At 47.0% G+C, this 16,551-nt stretch overlaps 1 protein-coding gene across 1 annotated transcript in view; it reads left to right on the forward strand.

The window, feature by feature from the left end:
* Positions 1-16,330, forward strand: part of LOC138357023 (coagulation factor V-like) — a 24,707-nt gene extending 8,377 nt beyond the window's left edge. Inside the window, exons 3-4 of the mRNA XM_069313558.1 lie at positions 9,828-9,962; positions 15,773-16,330. Of these exons, the coding sequence (XP_069169659.1) occupies positions 9,828-9,962; positions 15,773-16,330 (693 nt within the window). The remainder of the gene's footprint in view (positions 1-9,827; positions 9,963-15,772) is intronic.
* The last annotated feature ends 221 nt before the right edge of the window (positions 16,331-16,551 follow it).

The following is a 16,551-nucleotide window of genomic DNA, read 5'->3' on the forward strand; positions in this document are numbered from 1 at the left end:
GCAGGATCGAGCATTGACTCTTGGATCCCGCCTTTCCAGCCATCGGTTGTTTACAGCAATGACTCCTGTCCCATTTCCCTATCATACCTAATTTTAAAAGTATGAATAGTATTTGCTTCCACAACCTGTTCCCCAAGTACATTCCATTTTTCCACTACTCTCACGCTAAAAGAAAACTTCCTAACATCTCTGTGACTCATCTGAGTTTCCAGTTTCCACCCATGTCCCCTCGTTCTGTTATTATTACGTGTGAACATTTCATCTATTTCCACTTTGTCAATTCCCCTGAGTATTTTATATGTCCCTATCATATCTCCTCTCTCCCTTATTTTCTCTAGTGTCGGAAGGTTCAGTTCCTTCAGACGCTCTTCATATCCCATCCCTCGTAACTCTGAGACAAGACTCGTCGCAAACCTCTGAACCTTCTCCAGTTTCCTTATGTGTTTCTTCAGGTGGGGCTCCATGATGGCGCGGCATACTCTAAGACTGGTCTCACGTAGGCAGTGTAAAGCGCCCTAAAAGCCTCCTCACTTAGGTTTCTGAATGAAGTTCTAATTTTCGCCAGTGTAGAGTACGCTGCTGTTGTTATCCTATTTATATGTGCCTCAGGAGTTAGATTAGGTGTCACATCCACTCCCAGGTCTCTTTCTCGAATCGTTACAGGTAGGCAGTTCCCCTTCATTGTGTACTGTCCCTTTGGTCTCCTATGATCTGATCCCATTTCCATAACTTTTCATTTACGGGTGTTGAACTCCAGTAGCCATTTCCCTGACCATCTCTGCAACCTGTTTAAGTCCTCTTGGAGGATCCTACAATCCTCCACACAATGTGTGTGTGTGTGTGTGTGTTTGTGTGTGTGTGTGTGTGTATTCACCTAGTTGTGTTTGCGGGGGTTGAGCTTTGCTCTTTCGGCCCGCCTCTCAACTGCCAATGAACTGTTTACTAATTACTTTTTTTCCACACCACACACACACACACACACACACACACACACACACACACACACACACACACACACACACATACACACACACATACACACACACACACACACACACACCTAGGGGAAATGGTAGCCTGGTGGATAGCGGGCAGGACTCGTAATTCTGTGGCGCGGGTTCGATTCCCGCACGAGGCAGAAACAAATGGGCAAAGTTTCTTTCACCCTGAATGCCTCTGTTACCTAGCAGTAAATAGGTACCTGGGAGTTAGTCAACTATCACGGGCTGCTTCCTGGGGTGTGTGTGTGTATGTGTGTGTGGTGTGGAAACAAAGTAGTTAATAAAAACAGTTGATTGACAGTTGAGAGGCGGGCCGAAAGATCAAAGCTCAACCCCCGTAAACACAACTAGGTGAATACAACTAGGTGAATACAACTAGGTGAATACACGCGAGGTTCACAGCTGGAACCATCAACACGGCCCCTCCTCCATTATCACACAAACCATTTTCACTACCCCTGCGACTTTTCATCATGTACCTATCATCACAATCCACGACCATTTATCACCATACAACTGCACACTATCCTCATCACTGTAACTAACTTCACTACCCCACCACGATCCCGATCACTGTAGCCACCATCATCACTGTAACCACCTTCACTGCACAGTGCCTTAATCACCATAACCATCAGAAGGAATTACATAACACAGGCCCAAAAAACAAAAAAAAAATGCACTAAAGCTGGTTAAAAAGCTTCACTAAATTGACTAAGATATTTCGCATCAAAAAAGTTTTACGTGAGTATAAAATAGCACAATAAAGATATAACATAATATGTGAGAGAGAAACCGCAGCAACTCCATCGGAGCGCTCAAAAGCTTAAGGTCGTGTACATCGGATATACTGAGATGAGAAATATTGAGAAAATATGACTCCTAGAGGTGTCGGAAAAAAAAAAAAAAAAAAAAATATATATATATATATATATATATATATATATATATATATATATATATATATATATATCGCGAGCAGACCATTATATAATTACATATATATTGTTAAAATATTGGGAGAAATAGGTACCCAGGAATTAGACCACTTTTAGGGGAGAAATGTGAGTAGTGACTAATAGATATCTTACGTCCCTTCTCCATACCTCTATACACTTAGCAGAAAATATTTACTGAAGTAGGCAACTGTTGTGGTATTTGTTGTTTTAGATTAAGCTACTTGGAACAGGAAAAAGTTCCAAGTAGCACGGGCTATGGTGACCCCGTAGTGGAGTTGACTGTTGAGGGTGGAATCTTGTGGAGGGTTGTGATGATTGACCGTTGCACCTGATAGAGGCTTCATGTGCCATGGTTAAGGCTTGGTATAGCATGGTAGAGGTTCGGTGTACCATGGAAGAGGCTTGGTGTACTATGGTAGAGGTTCGGTGTACTATGGTAGAGGTTCGGTGTACCATGGAAGAGGCTTGGTGTACTATGGTAGAGGTTCGGTGTACTATGGTAGAGGTTCGGTGTACTATGGTAGAGGTTCCGTGTACCATGGAAGAAGCTTGGTGTACTATGGTAGAGGTTCGGTGTGCCATGGAAGAGGCTTGGTGTACCATGGTAGAGGCTTGGTGTACTATGGTAGAGGTTCGGTGTACCATGGTAGAGGCTTGGTGTACCATGGAAGAAGCTTGGTGTACTATGGTAGAGGTTCGGTGTACCATGGAAGAGGCTTGGTGTACCATGGAAGAAGCTTGGTGTACTATGGTAGAGGTTCGGTGTACCATGGTAGGGGCTTGGTGTACCATGGTAGAGGCTTGGTGTACCATGGTAGAGACTTGGTGTACCATGGTAGAGACTTGGTGTACCATGGTAGAGGCTTGGTGTAGCATGGTAGAGGCTTGGTGTACCATGGTAGAGGCTTGGTGTACCATGGTAGAGGCTTGGTGTACCATGGTAGAGGCTTGGTGTACCATGGTAGAGGCTTGGTGTAGCATGGTAGAGGCTTGGTGTAGCATGGTAGAGGCTTGGTGTAGCATGGTAGAGGCTTGGTGTACCATGGTAGGGGCTTGGCGTACCATGGTAGAGGCTTGGTGTACCATGGTAGGGGCTTGGCGTACCATGGTAGAGGCTTGGTGTACCATGGTAGAGGCTTGGTGTACCATGGTAGAGGCTTGGTGTACCATAGTAGGGGCTTGGCGTACCATGGTAGAGGCTTGGTGTACCTTGGTAGAGGCTTGGTGTACCATGGTAGAGGCTTGGTGTAGCATGGTAGAGGCTTGGTGTACCATGGTAGAGGCTTGGTGTACCATGGTAGGGGCTTGGTGTACCATGGTAGAGGCTTGGTGTCCCATGGTAGAGGCTTGGTGTACCATGGTAGAGGCTTGGTGTAGCATGGTAGAGGCTTGGTGTAGCATGGTAGAGGCTTGGTGTAGCATGGTAGAGGCTTGGTGTAGCATGGTAGAGGCTTGGTGTACCATGGTAGAGGCTTGGTGTACCATGGTAGGGGCTTGGTGTACCATGGTAGAGGCTTGGTGTACCATGGTAGGGGCTTGGTGTACCATGGTAGAGGCTTGGTGTACCATGGTAGAGGCTTGGTGTAGCATGGTAGAGGCTTGGTGTACCATGGTAGAGGCTTGGTGTAGCATGGTAGAGGCTTGGCGTACCATGGTAGAGGCTTGGCGTACCATGGTAGAGGCTTGGTGTACCAAGGTAGAGGCTTGGTGTACCATGGTAGAGGCTTGGTGTACCATGGTAGAGGCTTGGTGTACCATGGTAGAGGATTGATGTACCATGGTAGAGGATTGATGTACCATGGTAGAGGATTGGTGTACCATGGTAGGGGCTTGGTGTACCATGGTAGAGGCTTGGCGTACCATGGTAGAGGCTAGGTGTACCATGGTAGAGGCTTGGTGTACCATGGTAGAGGCTTGGTGTACCATGGTAGAGGCTTGGTGTAGCATGGTAGAGGCTTGGTGTACCATGGTAGAGGCTTGGTGTACCATGGTAGAGGCTTGATGTACCATGGTAGAGGCTTGGTGTACCATGGTAGGGGCTTGGTGTACCATGGTAGAGGCTTGGTGTACCATGGTAGGGGCTTGGTGTACCATGGTAGAGGCTTGGTGTACCATGGTAGGGGCTTGGTGTACCATGGTAGAGGCTTGGTGTACCATGGTAGAGGCTTGGTGTACCATGGTAGAGGCTTGGCGTACCATGGTAGAGGCTTGGTGTACCATGGTAGGGGCTTGGTGTACCAAGGTAGAGGCTTGGTGTACCATGGTAGAGGCTTGGTGTACCATGGTAGAGGCTTGGTGTACCATGGTAGAGGCTTGGTGTACCATGGTAGAGGATTGATGTACCATGGTAGAGGATTGGTGTACCATGGTAGGGGCTTGGTGTACCATGGTAGAGGCTTGGCGTACCATGGTAGAGGCTAGGTGTACCATGGTAGAGGCTTGGTGTACCATGGTAGAGGCTTGGTGTACCATGGTAGAGGCTTGGTGTACCATGGTAGAGGCTTGGTGTACCATGGTAGAGGCTTGGTGTACCATGGTAGAGGCTTGGTGTACCATGGTAGAGGCTTGGTGTACCATGGTAGAGGCTTGGTGTACCATGGTAGGGGCTTGGTGTACCATGGTAGAGGCTTGGTGTACCATGGTAGGGGCTTGGTGTACCATGGTAGAGGCTTGGTGTACCATGGTAGAGGCTTGGTGTACCATGGTAGAGGCTTGGTGTACCATGGTAGAGGCTTGGTGTACCATGGTAGGGGCTTGGCGTACCATGGTAGGGGCTTGGCGTACCATGGTAGGGGCTTGGCGTACCATGGTAGAGGCTTGGCGTACCATGGTAGGGGCTTGGTGTACCATGGTAGGGGCTTGGTGTACCATGGTAGGGGCTTGGTGTACCATGGTTGGGGCTTGGTGTACCATGGTAGGGGCTTGGTGTACCATGGTAGGGGCTTGGTGTACCATGGTAGGGGCTTGGCGTACCATGGTAGGGGCTTGGTGTACCATGGTAGGGGCTTGGTGTACCATGGTAGGGGCTTGGTGTACCGTGGTAGGGGCTTGGTGTACCGTGGTAGGGGCTTGGTGTACCATGGTTGGGGCTTGGTGTACCATGGTAGAGGCTTGGTGTACCATGGTAGGGGCTTGGTGTACCATGGCGTCTGGTGATAACCAAAGTGAGACTTATCGTCAGATTTCCGTGGTACAGGCCGCCAATTTAGTTCATGAAATATAGACCATAACCTCTCAACTAAAAATTAAATTCTCGGTGGAAGTCCTTCAACGTGGAACACGCGATTTTAAAATTTTGCACTAAGTCTATATTTATATAAACAAAGAAACGTAAACTGTACATTTTATGCACAAATACAGAGAATTTTTTATGGCAAAAATTGTGTATGGCAGTCGAGGAGTGGGAGTATGTGTGCGCGGACACGCACCTGTCAGCCCCGTCACTCGCTCGGACACGTGAGTGACAGGCAAATAACCTGATGATTAATTACAACCTGGTATAATTACCTGGGGGCGAGCTATATTATACACACGCCACCATCACCTGACTAGCCAATGTCTTCATTATGTCTGATCCGCTATAATCATCATCATCCTGATCTAGTTTAACCAACTGGCAATTCCGTTTTCGGGACCAAACTTTTATCGTTTAACACGGGACGATAACTGGAAGGAATGGAGAAGTATGTGCTGTTTATTTTAATACATAACCCAACATTCACGAGAGGTTTCTCTCCGTCATGGAGCCTCCTGAACGTCAAGGACGGACTGAAACAGACATTTTCTGGACAGAAAATATGAGACTTCAAGGACAGACTGAAACACAGGCATTTTCTGGACAGAAAATGGGACAGACTTCAAGGACAGACTGAAACACAGGCATTTTCTGGACAGAAAATGGGACAGACTTCAAGGACAGACTGAAACACAGGCATTTTCTGGACAGAAAATGGGACAGACTTCAAGGACAGACTGAAACACAGGCATTTTCTTTCCAGTTGTAATGTGTTGGTTGGTTGATTTGCTCTCAGGAAAGTTGCTCATTTGCTCTCAGTGACTGCATAAATAACCCTGTTTTGCTTTTGTATTAAACGATAACAAAAATCTGATTGAACTGAAGGGTCGTAAGACAGGCTTGTAGTCCCGTGCTTAAGACGGGAGTGCGTGCACTTACTATTGACAAAGTTGCTGGGTTGGCCCACTCTGCATTGATCTCTTATACTATATACTTTTATACACACAAACCTTACAGTTGAGAGGCGGGACCAAAGAGCCGAGGCTCAAACCCCGCAAGTACAATCAACCCTGCTAATCAATCAAATACAATCAAATGTTTATCAAATACAATCAAATGTTAATCAAATACAATCAACCCTGCAGGGTTGATGTACATAAGTACATCAACCCTGCTAATGGATCTGTACTATAAGAGCAATCGGCTGTTTGCCTAAAGTTGCAAGTTAAATGTCTATGGCTAGCCTCACCCATTTTTTCAAGGGGGAAGGAGGGGGGGGGGGTGATCTTGGGTACGGGACGGGTAGAGGCTTGTGGGGGTTAAGCCTAAGTTAAATGCTTTAAGACATAATAATAGCCTTTATAGAACCCACCTTCTTGCGATTTTAATGGAGTCGAGTGCGAAATATTTGTTGTGATTTCCCTAGAGTTTCATGTGATCGTAATAATATATTATCTGAGACCAATACAATTCTTTCAGGGTTTCTTAATATATTTTCTGAGAGAAGGGGGAGAGATGGAGACCGAGGTTAGGGGAAGTAGGGAAGAAAAGGGGGAAGGAGGGAAGAATAGGGGAAGGAGGGAAAAAGAGAAGGAGGGAAGAAGAGGGTAAGGCAGGGCCGTCTTAACAGTATTATGGGCCCCTGGGCACCCCAGTGTGCTGAGGCCCCCACCACAACCACTCACAGGAATAAAAGTTAAATGGTCGATAATATAATGCTCTGTGTTGCCTTCTTTGAGGCTGTGGGTCCCTATAATTGCACCAGAGGTGGTACCCCCCCCCCTGTATTAAACATATATTTTTTTTATTGGCACTTCAACTAAACTGGTGTTAAAACATTAGTTGCTGCCCTCCAGCATGTTTTTAATCAACATGATAAACATTTGAACGATACACAAGGCTTGAAAAACACAATGGTTACTCAGTCAGCTACACAGATTAGATGGCACAATAGGAAATTACTGCGAACTTCTTATTATAACAAGCACTGGCAGGATTTCTTTTCAGAGAATTGCTTTATTATTGGCTTGAAGTCAATGGACATCAGGATGTCATTGTCCATGCACATGAGTGAAAGCCAGTTCAAATAATGCTGCCCCAATTGTGCTACGAAACTGATTGTTTTTATAAGTTTCAGTGAACAAATCCACAAAGGCCGTGACGAGGATTCGAACCTGCGTCCGGGAGCATCCCAGACACTGCCTTAATCAACTGAGCTACGACAGGGTTAAAAGGGTTGAAACAGAAGTTCTACTGAACTTACTGGATCCCGTAGCTAGTAGCCAGTTGTTCATTTGATGCATCACGTTAGTGTGATCTCTGTGTGTTAAAAGTTTCAGTCTTGAAAAAAGAACGTTCTCCTGTACAGTTGGTCACCATCATGTATATGAACACTGAGTGCAATTTCAAAATTCGGGAATACAGATTTCCAATTGTCCGAAATTATTTTTCTGTACAGTGCAAGGATAGTCTCACAATTTTCACCAAGAGCCACATAGTGCTTGAGATGCTCACATTCACTTAAAAAGTCATAAAAATTCAGATATTTGTAATAACATATTAGCCATATGTTTACACTTTCTCTTTAGTATATCAAAAGCAATGCTTTTCATTTCACTGAAGAGAGAAAACAGATTTCCAATTGGTGAATAAGTCTCTGCCCCTCTTATCATTTCTAAGAGTAGAGTGTCCAGAATAGGGAGGAAAGTTTCTAACTTGAATTGTTCGTTTTTTCTGAGAAGTAACTTCTCTACTGATCCATCATATCTACCAAGACACACACTTCGTTCTCGTTCCACGTTTTTCCCCATCACTGTAATCTCTATCAGGACACATACTCCTGACTTCGAATTCCAATTCACTAAATTTGTCTCAAGTTTCCTGAAGAAAGGTTTTCATAGACTTGAGAAGATTCGTGGCAAACAAGGATGTTCACATCCTTTGATTGCAGGACCTTGTTTGTTTTCTTCATTCTTTCTAGCTTGTCATGCCAAAGAATTGTGAGAAAGATTGTTTCCAGGTTTTCCATTTTTGTGCTCAATCCTTCCCTATGGACCCCTATGCTGGGGACCGTCTGCCTCTCGCCTTGTATTCATCTGTTGTTCATTGCCAGCTGATAGAGAGTCCAGTGCATGTTTTATTTTCTCAAAACCCCTCAACACTGATGCATCAACATCATCATAATGTTGTCTGACCAGCGTGTGTCAGACAGACCCTTGACCACAAAATCTTTTCCTAAAGATGTTGTCAATGTCAGCGATGAGTAGAGCCAGCAAAAATGAATTCAGATACTGAAGAAAGTCAAAGAATTTGCCAGTCTGTAGACAACATTCTGCTGCTTTTACTCCCACCAAGTTCGGCCTGTGTCCAGCACAAGCGACATAGATGGCAGACTCGTTGAGTTGATGAATCCGTCCTTGCAATCCAGTAAAATGTCCAGACATATTTGAGGCATTATCGTATGACTGACTACGGTAGTTTGATAATAAGAACCAAATTCCACTGAGAAAATCCACAACAGTGTCTGTTAGATCCTTTGCTCCATGAGAAAAGATGGGGATGAACATCAAGAAACGATCCACAGGCTCACAGCCTTTCATGTATCGGACAGTAAATGTCAGTTGGTCTGTGTGTGAGATGTCTGGAGTAGCATTTACACTTACTGAATAATACTCTGATTCTTTTTACTTCTTCAAGAAGAGTATAGAGAACCTGTTGTCCCATTAATTCAAGAAATTCCTTATAAATATTTGCAGATAAATATGACGGATTCTGTTTTCCAGGATTTCCATACATTGAGATGTTCTTCCAAGAAAAGGGCAACCACTTGGGCTAGACGGTAGAACAACGGTCTCGCTTAATGCAGGTCGGCGTTCAATCCCCGACCGTCCAAGTGTTTGGCCACCATTTCTCCTCCCCCCCCCCGTCCTATCCCAATTCCTTATCCTTCCCTCCTTCCCAGTTAGTAGTCGTAACGGGTTGGCGCTTTCCCCTTCATAACTCCCTCCCTCCAAGAAAGGGTCACATTCACTCAGCATTTAGTATACCTAAATTGTTGTCATTTTTTGCTAACCCAATAATCTGGCTTTCTCGTCAAACCTCTAGAGGCAAGAAAGCGAATTACAGAAACCACACGTGTCAACACTTTCTGCCAATATTCCTGCTCTGAGCGATATTGCTCAAGTAATGAAGAGTCTACACTTCCAGTTCCTTCATGATTTATTATATATGCTGTCATGCACATTCCATGTTCTTCTCCATTTTCATGTTCTACAGTAACATTGCTGTGCTTCCACTAATTGAACCCCAATGTAGCAAAGGGAGATTCTTTCTTGGACAATAGACGACATACAAAGCAGTACAAACAACCATGGGATAGAGGATAGACTATCCATTCACGTTTTACATACTCTCCATTCCGCAGGTCAAGTTTGAACACATTGATAAATACCTTGCCTTCATATTCTCTACTCCAGCTGTTTTATGTACTCTGAGGGAGTTTGAAAAGTTTTTTTTCATGATTCTGACATGATGAGAGCCCGCTACGAATCCAGTAATCTATTGTGTTAGTATCATTAATGCTCCATAGCCCCGAATCTGTCTCTTGGATTGTAAGCTCCTTTACTGTTACAGATTTGGGCATGTCCTCTTGTAAAATGTCACCAGCAGCAGCAGCAGCAGCAACAGGCACTGATTGGTATGTCTTCTGAGACTGGAGGATTGGTAGCTGGAATGGATATAAATGTGGATGATATATCTAAAGGAACAGTACTAGTTGGCTGACATTGCAGGAGTGGATGCTGACGTGGATGCTATACCTGAAGGAACAGTACTAGTGGCTGACATTGCAGGAGTGGAGGATGACGTGGATGCTATACCTGAAGGAACAGTACTAGTTGGCTGACATTGCAGGAATGGATGCTGACGTGGATGCTATACCTGAAGGAACAGTACTAGTGGCTGACATTGCAGGAGTGGATGCTGACGTGGATGCTATACCCGATGGAGTGATATGAGTGGCTGTCGTTTCACCTGTGTTGAACCACGATGCTACTTTTAGAATTCCTATTTTCTTCTCTGCCGCTCTCTTCCTCTTCTCTGCTCCACTCAAAACATTACGTTTCATATCTGCTCAAAGGGATATCCACCTGGAAATATATACCTGAAATATTTAGTATTTCCTCCCACACCAGAATGTTGGGTTATATTATATAAGTGTGCTTGCAACCAGACCTAAATATTTAAGCATTCTACTACCGTAATGAATATGTCCTATGCTAGTGGGGCTCTCGGGCAAGTGCCCAGCGGGCCCTGATGATAGTGGGGCCCCCGTGCAAGTGCCCAGCAGGCCCTGATGCTAGTGGGGCCCCCGGGCACATGCCCATCGGGGTCCTATGCTAGTGGGACCGCCGGGAAGTGCCCAGCGGGCCCTGATGATAGTGGGGCCCCCGTGCAAGTGCCCAGCAGGCCCTGATGCTAGTGGGGCCCCCGTGCAAGTGCCCAGCAGGCCCTGATGCTAGTGGGGCCCCCGTGCAAGTGCCCATCGGGCTCTGATGCTAGTGGGGCCCCCGTGCAAGTGCCCAGCGGGCCCTGATGATAGTGGGGCCCCCGTGCAAGTGCCCAGCAGGCCCTGATGCTAGTGGGGCCCCCGTGCAAGTGCCCAGCAGGCCCTGATGCTAGTGGGGCCCCCGTGCAAGTGCCCATCGGGCTCTGATGCTAGTGGGGCCCCCGGGCACATGCCCATCGGGGTCCTATGCTAGTGGGACCGCCGGGAAGTGCCCAGCGGGCCCTGATGATAGTGGGGCCCCCGTGCAAGTGCCCAGTAGGCCCTGATGCTAGTCGGGTCCCTGTGCAAGTGCCCAGCATGCCCTGATGCTAGTCGGGCCCCCGTGCAAGTGCCCAGCGGGCCCGTGTGGTAAGACGGGTCTGGGTGAAGAACAATTGGAGTGAAGCAGGCAAACAAGCAGATCAAGGGAGAGATGAAGTGAAGAGTGTGGAAGAGAGGGGGAGGAAAGGTGTAGAAAAGGAGAGCAAGAGACCCGGGTGCAGCCGGGTACCCTATATATATATATATATATATATATATATATATATATATATATATGTCGTACCTAGTAGCCAGAACTCACTTCTCAGCCTACTATTCAAGGCCAGATTTGCCTAGTAAGCCAAGTTTTCCTGAATTAATATATTTACTATAATTTTTTTCTTATGAAATGATAAAGCAACCCTTTTCTCTATGTATGAGGTCAATTTTATTATATTGGAGTTAAAATTAACGTAGATATATGACCGAACCTAACCAACCCTACCTAACCTAACCTAACCTATATTTATAGGTAAGGTTAGGTTAGGTAGCCAAAAAAAGCTAGGTTAGGTTAGGTTAGGTAGGTTAGGTAGACGAAAAAACATTAATTCATGAAAACTTGGCTTATTAGGCAAATCGGGCCTTGAATAGTAGGCTGAGAAGTGCGTTCTGGCTATTAGGTACGACATATATATATATATATTGTTACGGTGCCCTCTCCTATTTCTTTCGTTTGCCGGCTTAAAGAGTCATATCAGCTCTCCCTACTGATTCTCTGAGGTTCAGGGAGTCTAATGATATATGTGGCGACCAGACCGGCTGCCCGTTAAGGGAAGGAAGTTATATTATAAGTTGTAAATAAAGGAAAATTGGCGCCCTGTTATAAAATGAAACAGTATCCCCTATGGCAGATATGACCTTTTGGAAGGGACATTAGCCGATCGCGGATTGGCCGACGTTGGTCGCGGGCGACAAATCAGGGCCCGCCATGACGTCACCGAGTGCCCCGGGCGGCGCCAGCGCCAACGTGAGAGTTGTTCTGACCTTGGAAGCGACAGGACGCGCCTCGGTCTGCTCTCAAGGATTGGAGGCTCTGCAAGCCTTGTTCAGTGGATTGAGCTGGCCATCGCAGCCCATCATAGTTATTGGAGACCCTGTGCTTCTGGGAAGCAAAAGAGGAACCAAGTTCATTGAGCAGAGAAGTGCCAAACTCGGAAAATAGTCGGCGACGACGCTGGGCGGCGCCGCTGGCTGGACGTTGAGGTCTGGAAGGTGGGCGGGCAGGCCTAGCTGTGACTGGGGTCACATCCACTGAGAATCTTGGAAGGACGACACCGTGCCTAGGACAAGGAGCAACGCCTTGTGGAAGGGGCGAGTGTGGGGAAAAATAGTGATTAGCTCAGCGCCCATCGATGAACCAGGATTGGGGCAGCTGAATCTCAGGGATTGGAACGGCGACGACGCGAAGGCTTCACGACACCTGAGGACCTGTGGAACGTCCTGGATCGTCAAGGATCGACCCAAGGAAGCGTGGGAACCTCACACCATCGAGGGACAGGCGTCGTGAGCCAGGAATGTAAGGTAGATCATTTTCCCTCCCATTACCCCTTGTATGAGTAGGCTAGTTAGGCCACAATATTTACTTGTGTATGTGGCAGCAAGACTTGATTACTTTAATAGTAGAATAGGCTGCAAGGCAGCTTGTGTCCAGGACTGTCAGAGAGGACAGTGTGTATGGATGGCAGGACAGTGAAGAAGAGGTGCCGACGTGGTGAAGAGGCCCTCCTGTGAGAGTGTGAGACTCCTGTCTTTCTGCCCAGTCGAAGGAGTGTTGGAGGTCGTGGAAGAAGAGGCTGACGATCTCCAGACTCATTATCCATATTTCCATATTCATGTATTACTTGTGATTGTGTGTGTGTGTTCATGTAATTTGCATCAGTAAAGCCACACATTTTATCACTGTGTTTGAGTGTGCCTCCATTTATGATATTTCTCTATTGAGCATACATTTCTGGCTACAAACAATATATAATACACCCACTGAACTGCATTGCTGGGGTGCAGATATAATAACCCAGCTGGCGACCTTGCTAAGAAGATAGAGAAGACAGGCGGGAAAGGAGTTCCTGCAACCTTTTTTGTCTGGCAGGCAAGACTCAGGGAGGTTATGGTTATAAGGTAAGCCTGAGTCTTCCTTCACTCCCCCACGGGTCTAGGCCGGAACTGTTAACAGCAGTTTCCCCGTGTTCGACTGAAGGGCTTCCAGGGTGAATCAGTGGCACCCCCCTTTTGTGGTGGAAGCAAAGACCTGCGGAGGTGGGCATTGTTGGTCCTCTCCTGTGTGACCAGGGAGGCTCCGGTGAATCCCGGGAGTCGGAGGGGCTGAGTAATTGGGTCTTTTGAGCCCCTAGCAGCCGAGTGTTAGCAGAGCCCCGGACCACCCACCCCCCACGTGACAATATATATATATATATATATATATATATATATATATATATATATATATATATATATATATATATATATATATATATACACACACACACACACACACACACACACACACACACACACACACACACACACACACACACACACACACGTGGAAATGTTTGTTTGTTTGTTCGAGGTAGGGAGTGGAAGGAAAATTAGGGATGAAGAGGGATGAAAAGGGGAATAAGAGGAGGGAGGGAATTATCAGGTGGAAAGCGCCAGGCCATTACGACTATATAGCACTGGGAAGGGGTCAGGATAAGGATATAGAATGGGACGGGGGGAAGGAATGGTGCTCCCAAACCACATGTTAACGGTCGGGGATTGAACACCGACCTGCATGAAGTGAAACCGTCGCTCTACCGTCCAGCCCAAGTGGTTGCGAGGGGGGGGGGGGGGAGCTAAGGAAAAAAAAATGGGATTTAATTTCTACGTCTGTGGTAGAAATTAAACTAAAACAAATCCTTTAATGACACGAATAAAGGAGGGGGGGGGGGGGGATTACCGTCTGATACATGACTGGTGGTTCGGGGAAGTTTAAAAGTCTCAGTTGGGCACCAGTTATAGCTACTTTTGAGATTCTTTCTTATTATGAGCATTCGTAGCCTGACTGGTAGGACAAAGGTGTCGCATTTCAAGGCCCGAGTTCGAATGTATGAGCTTTCTTGCATAGGAAAATATATTCGTTTTGCAGTTTTTAATTCATACATTTTTTTTCTGATTACAAAACATTGGTAAAAATCGCCCTTGAGGTTATCTTGAGGTTATCTTGAGATGATTTCGGGGCTTTTTAGTGTCTCCGCGGCCCGGTCCTCGACCAGGCCTCTACCCCCCAGGAGGCAGCCCGTGACAGCTGACTAACATCCAGGTACCTATTTTACTGCTAGGTAACAGGGGCATAGGATGAAAGAAACTCTGCCCATTGTTTCTCGCCGGCGCCTGGGATCGAACCCAGGACCTATTAATTCAAAATAATTACACATGGCAAGGATGTGCGGCTCAGTGGTTGGGTCAATTGAGCATAATGCAAATTTATGTGCATAAAAGAAAGGCGAAGATATAATGTCTTAATCATAACAAATTACACTGAAATGCAGCAATATTTTCTCAGGCAAAGTTTGCTGCAGAGCTGCACAAATGTGAGAAGATAGAGCAATGGACCACTACCACCACCACTACTATCACCACCATCACTACCACCACCACCTCTACCGCCACTACCACTACCACCATCACTACCACCACCACTACTATCACCACCATCACTACCACCACCACCTCTACCGCCACTACCACTACCACCATCACTACCACCACCACCACCACCACCACCACTACCATCACCATTACTACTAGCACCACTTCCACAACTACCACCATCACTACCACCACCACTACCACCACCACCATCACTACCATCACCATTACCACCACCACCACCAATATCACCACCACCACCACCACCATCACCACCACCACCACCACCATCACCATCACTACCATCACCATCACCACCACCACCACCACCACCACTACCATCACCATCACCACCACCACCACCACCACTACCATCACCATCACCACCACCACCACCACCATCACCATCACTACCATCACCATCACTACCACCACCACCACCACCACCATCACCATCACTACCATCACCATCACTACCACCACCACCACCACCACCATCACCATCACTACCATCACCATCACCACCACCACCACCACCATTACTACTAGCACCACTTCCACAACTACCACCATCACTACCACCACCACTACCACCACCACCACCACCATCACCACCATTCCACCAACAATACCACCACCACTACTACCACTACCACCATCACTACCACCACTACTACCACTACCAACACCACTACGTCCACCACCACTACCACCATCGCTACCACCATCACCAATACCACCACAACTACCACCATCACTACCACTGCCACTACTACCACCATCACCACCAATCTACCAACAATACCACCAACACTACTACCACTACCAACACCACTACGTCCACCACCACCACCACTACCACCACTACCACTATCACTACCACCACCACCAATAACACCACTACCACCACCACTACCACCACCACTACCACCATCACTACCACCATCACCACCACTACCACCACCACCACTACCACCACCACCACACACATCATTTCTGTGAAGCGTATGTGCGGTGAGAAGTCCTCAAGGTCTCTGACCTCACATTAGTCCAGGATGCCCTTAAGCCTGAACCATTCCAGGATGCCCTTAAGCCTGAACCATTCCAGGATGCCCTTAAGCCTGAACCATTCCAGGATGCCCTTAAGCCTGAACCATTCCAGGATGCCCTTAAGCCTGAACCATTCCAGGATGCCCTTAAGCCTGAACCATTCCAGGATGCCCTCAAGCCTGAACCATTCCAGGATGCCCTTAAGCCTGAACCATTCCAGGATGCCCTCAAGCCTGAACCATTCCAGGATGCCCTTAAGCCTGAACCATTCCAGGATGCCCTTAAGCCTGAACCATTCCAGGATGACCTTAAGCCTGAACCATTCCAGGATGCCCTTAAGCCTGAACCATTCCAGGATGCCCTTAAGCCTGAACCATTCCAGGATGCCCTTAAGCCTGAACCATTCCAGGATGCCCTTAAGCCTGAACCATTTCAGGTTGCCCTCAAGCCTGAACCCTCCCATATGGCCCTTAAGCCTGAACCATTCTATGTTGTCCTCAAGCCTGAACCATTCCATGTTGCCCTCAAGCCTGAACCATTCCATGTTGCCCTCAAGCCTGAACCATTCCATGTGGCCCCTCAAGCCTGAACCATTCCAGGATGCCCTCAAGCCTGAACCATTCCATGTTGCCCTTAAGCCTAAACCATTCCATGTGGCCCCTCAAGCCTGAACCATTCCATATGGCCCTTAAGCCTGAACCATTCCATGTTGCCCTCAAACCTGAACCATTCCAGGTTGCCCCTCAAGCCTGAACCATTCCATGTGGCTCTCAAGCGTGAACCATTCTAGGTTGCCCTCAAGCCTGAACC

The sequence above is a fragment of the Procambarus clarkii genome, chromosome 75, assembly GCF_040958095.1.
Source record: "Procambarus clarkii isolate CNS0578487 chromosome 75, FALCON_Pclarkii_2.0, whole genome shotgun sequence".
Lineage (NCBI taxonomy): Eukaryota > Metazoa > Arthropoda > Malacostraca > Decapoda > Cambaridae > Procambarus > Procambarus clarkii.